Here is a 4,505-nt window from a genome sequence, read left to right on the forward strand (position 1 = left end):
TTTTTCTCACTACATAAGTAGAACAATTTAACAAATGAAATTATGAAAACAACTAGGATTGTACTTACACAAAAAAATTTCTTTTAAAAAAAAAACACACAATAATGATCATTGTTCCCCCACTCTCTTCCGTCACTTCCTCTATTGTGTAGCTGTTAAGATATCTAAAAATTATTTTTAACAGCTCTTGATTACTTAAAACTTCTTCATTCATGCCAATTGCATGCAATGTGTGGATTCTATTCTCTATTCATTTTCATGTCCCCATCTTCCACTCATGACTTACCTTATACTTTCATTAACTATTCCTTATGCTCTTTTTTTTTCTTCTTTTCTGATTTTCCCTTTTGGTATTCTTGTGAGAGAGGGGGAACCTTCCACAAAATGAACATGATGTCCTTTTCTTGGGGGTGAAAAAAAAAGAAAAATAAATAAAAATAAAGAAGCATCCCATGGATGATGGTGAAACTTTTGATAAATAAATAAAATTCCCAAGTCCACAAGACTCTACAATAGTGCCTCTGATCCACAAGTTTTGTTTAGCTTCCTCCTTTTAGGATCTGGAGTTGTGTGTGAAGAACTTGCACATGAACCTGCATTTGAGTCATCACTTTTGTAGCTGAAGCACAATGCATCTAACACTCCTATTGGACTTTGAGGCACACCACAAGGGATTGTAGAAGAAGAACCATTTGGATCATTGACATTCACAATGTTTAATGCAAGTTCCTTGATCAATTCAAGACACTTGAGTACTCTCCCCTAAAAATCACACAAAAGTAAGAAGATCAATTAAACAACAACCATCACAAATTCATTGTATTCAAAGTTATCGTCAAACAAAACTCTAAACTCTCGAGTTGGATAAATCAGAAATGGTGACTAACTTGGAAAAAGTTAAATCATCATTTATATGATCAATCACCTTATCTATGTATTGAATCAGAACAGAAGTAGTTTTCTCAGTGTCAACCGGTTCGGTTTCCCCGACAACTGATATTGCCACTGCCGCTGCAATCTCTGATGGCTTGAACTCCAAGAACTCAATCCCTGCATTCCACAATTACAAATCATTCATTCTCTAATTTGGAATCTTTTCATAATTATCAATCATTTCAAGAGAATGAACATAGAAGCAAAGAGAACTCATCATTTCATAATTATCCTAATAGATTACATTACTCACCTCTTGTGGTACTCAAGATAAGCTGGATGGATCGCAAGATCGACGATCTTAATGATGGACTCTCATTACCATCATTGATCTTGGAAAGGAAATAATCAATGAAGGAGAATGGAGTAATTGCATTCATTCTCCACCTCAATGTGCTTAGTACTAGAAGCTCCATTCTCTGTATGGTTTTAGCTTCGAATACAAACTTGGATTCACCAACCTGGATTAAAAGACAGTGATCAACATCATGCAAAAATTAGTGCATTGAACTTCACAAGTTACCAAGCATGGTAAAGAAACAAAATTGAAATTTTTTCTATTCTACCTGCAAATCAAGGGTGAAAGGAACTTCAGTCTCATCAATTTTCGCTGCAATTGATAAACAGGCCACTGCCAGCAATTGCATTGTCCATGTTCTTCCCTTCTACAAGTGGAAACGCTGGATCAAAACCAGCACATTATAACAAAATGCAGATGAAACCTTTTTTTTATCAGATTCCTTGACTTACTGGTAATTCATACGATGAAAGGAATCGATCCAAGTAATTTATAGATAGATATTCACATAGAGGTCCAAAACCAAAATGTGCTCGAACCTATAAAACAAACATATGTGTTCATCCATTAGTCAATAACACATTAGATAAGTCTAAAATGCTAATCATACCATTGATCTTATTTTGATTCCATCTAAATCCTTATTATAAAAACAAATAATGAAAATCTAGTCCAAATTTACTTAAGAAACTGTTTCAAACTCTTTCCTGATTGAACTCTAAACATCCGAATCCAAATCCTATTGCCAAAAACCAATTAACCCTGCTTAGAAGTTCTGGTTCAGATTTCATTTTTAGGCCATCAATGTAATCATGATTCAGAGTCAGAAAAAGCCAAACTACTCTCACAAGTAAACATCGAAGAAGAAAAGATCAGATGATTGGACTAGACTCTATTAAGAAAGAGCAAAAACAAAAGAAAAAGAAAACAACCAAAGTCTCTCTTTCTCTTTCTGTATTTGAACACACACCTTTTCAATCCAATGAATGGCCTCATTTCTGGCCCCAAAATCCAAATCCCCAGATTGTAACCTGTTCAAGTAAGCGGCACCACCATGCCAGTGTTCACACTCCTTTTCCACCATCACTGCCACACACTCATCACTCTGCAATGGATACCCATCTGCCTCGTCACCATCAAAGTTGCAACCTTTTTTATTATTATAACACCTAGGACGCCATGAATCCTCATCAAACACTTCATCCATGGCACCACCACTACCCCCATAAGGATTATCATCGAAGAAGCTTGTGTCCTCTGCACAGAGCAGGCTTGAAACGCAATCAAAGCTTGGTGCCATTGCAGAAGCCTTAAATAAATAAATAAAAAATATATTTTTTTGAAGAAAAAATCCAACCCCAGAAATAAAAACCAATAAAGAATGAAACTTTGTGATAATATAAGAGATGGGGTGTGTGTTGAGAAGTGAGTGAAAGAAAATAAGAAGAAAAAAGAAGAGAGTGTATAGTGAAGCCAACCAAGCAGTGCGTGTTTGTTGTCTTCTCTTCTCTTTCTCTCTCTCTATCTGTGTCTGAAAGGTTTTTGGGGCTGAAAAGAGTGCCGCATGAGAGGCGCTTATGAAGAGAAACGAACACTCCTTTTAGGGTAAAAGGCAGAGAGAGAGAGAGAGTGGGGTTAAGGGGGGGACACAGAAGAGAAGAGAAGAGAAGAGAAGAGGGGCCCTGTTGAGTGAAGAGTTGTGAGTGTTGTGAAAAAATGAAAATGAAAATGAAAATATTGAATGAAAGGCAATTACTACTCTTCGCAAATAAGGAAGGAGGAGAGTGAGAAGGCGTGTGTTTTGTTAATAATGAAACATTTTTATCGGAGAAACATTAGGAAAACATATATCAACGTCAAAACTTTTTTTCTTTAATTATGGTAAAAATTTACTAATTTAATTTTATGTGAAGTTGATAATTAAAAATAATTAAATAATTTAATTAGTTTAATTAAATTTTTATTTAACAATTTATTTTATTACAAAACAATTGTCAAATTTTTTTTGTCTTTTTTTATGTGTGATATTATTGGTTAATATTTTCTCTTTAAAATACTTTCAATTTATAGTTTTAGTTATGGAAAAAGATTTTTCATATTTATGTAATGGTGAAAACTTAGATGTAGTCAACTTTATGTGAAGTTGATAACTAAGAGTTGTTAGATAAAAATTTAGTCAAATCAATTAAATCAACTAATCGCTCTCGATTATCAACTTCACATAAAGTCGACTACATCTGAATTTCTATCTTACTTAATTAAAATTATTGTAGCAAGGGCAAACACTAATAAAAAAAACAAAAATTAGGGTACCATGTAATTATTGAATGACATGATGGGTTTTTTTAAGGAGTGTTTTAAACATATTTAAAAAAATAAATATTTATTTTGTATTTTTATTAATATTTTTAAAATATTTATTAATAATTTTTTTAATTTTAATTTTTTATTAAATATAAATATGAAATTATTTTACTTCGATAATATATGAAAATTGTTCGTCCTACTTAATTATTATTGAAAATTTTATTTATTTGCTTCTTAATTTGAAGTCAAATCCTTACGAGTGATTTTGAATTTTAATTATATATAGCAATAGTGTAAATAAAAATAGTTACTATTTATAATTATTATTTTAAAATTTAATCAATTTTTTTCTTTCTTGAATAGTAACAGCTTCTACAAATTTTCCTTTTTTTTTCCTGGAGGTTTTATTGATTATGGAAACACGGAGAGTTATATTCTCAAGGATTACTCTCAAATCATCATTTACCAAAAATCACGTCAAAAAAAGAATTACTGCAACGCAATTTCCAAATACACGGAGCGTTGCGACTGTTAGTTAATACTTAAAAGTTAATACAAATATTTTCACTCTCATTCATTAATTTTCTTTCTAATAATGCGCACTCAAATATTTCTATTTCTAAAACATTTAGTAGCACACTGTATATTAGAGTTGTAGATTCGTTGAATTAAATATTTTTATTGATAATTAGTTTTGGTTGGTCGAGTGGTCAATTAAATAAATGTTGGTGACAGACTTTTAAATACTTTTTATTGATAATTAATTTTTACATCGTCTTGTTGGTTTAATACTCTTAATAATTTTATTCTCAATATTATTTTAGAATCTAACGTGTATGATTTTATTAATACCTATGATTAATTTTTTATTTAATTGTCTTTTTTAATAGGATCATAATCTATATTATAAAAAAATTACAACAAAAAACTATATATATCAGAATTATAATTATAAAAAAGAATATTA

The 4,505-nt window shown here is 31.0% G+C and overlaps 1 protein-coding gene across 1 annotated transcript; it reads right to left on the reverse strand.

Moving 5' to 3' along the window:
- LOC112706225 (cyclin-D4-2) lies at nt 1–2,992 on the reverse strand. Its single transcript, XM_025757408.3, has 7 exons — nt 2,710–2,992; nt 2,202–2,540; nt 1,684–1,770; nt 1,500–1,598; nt 1,187–1,394; nt 926–1,050; nt 1–762 (listed from the first exon to the last, which is right to left on the reverse strand). Exons 2-7 carry the CDS (start codon nt 2,529–2,531, stop codon nt 508–510), a joined length of 1,104 nt encoding a protein of 367 aa, XP_025613193.1. The 5' UTR covers nt 2,532–2,540; nt 2,710–2,992; the 3' UTR covers nt 1–507.
- Between the last annotated feature and the right edge of the window lie 1,513 nt (nt 2,993–4,505).

Source organism: Arachis hypogaea, chromosome 8, assembly GCF_003086295.3.
Source record: "Arachis hypogaea cultivar Tifrunner chromosome 8, arahy.Tifrunner.gnm2.J5K5, whole genome shotgun sequence".
Classification (NCBI taxonomy): Eukaryota; Viridiplantae; Streptophyta; class Magnoliopsida; order Fabales; family Fabaceae; genus Arachis; species Arachis hypogaea.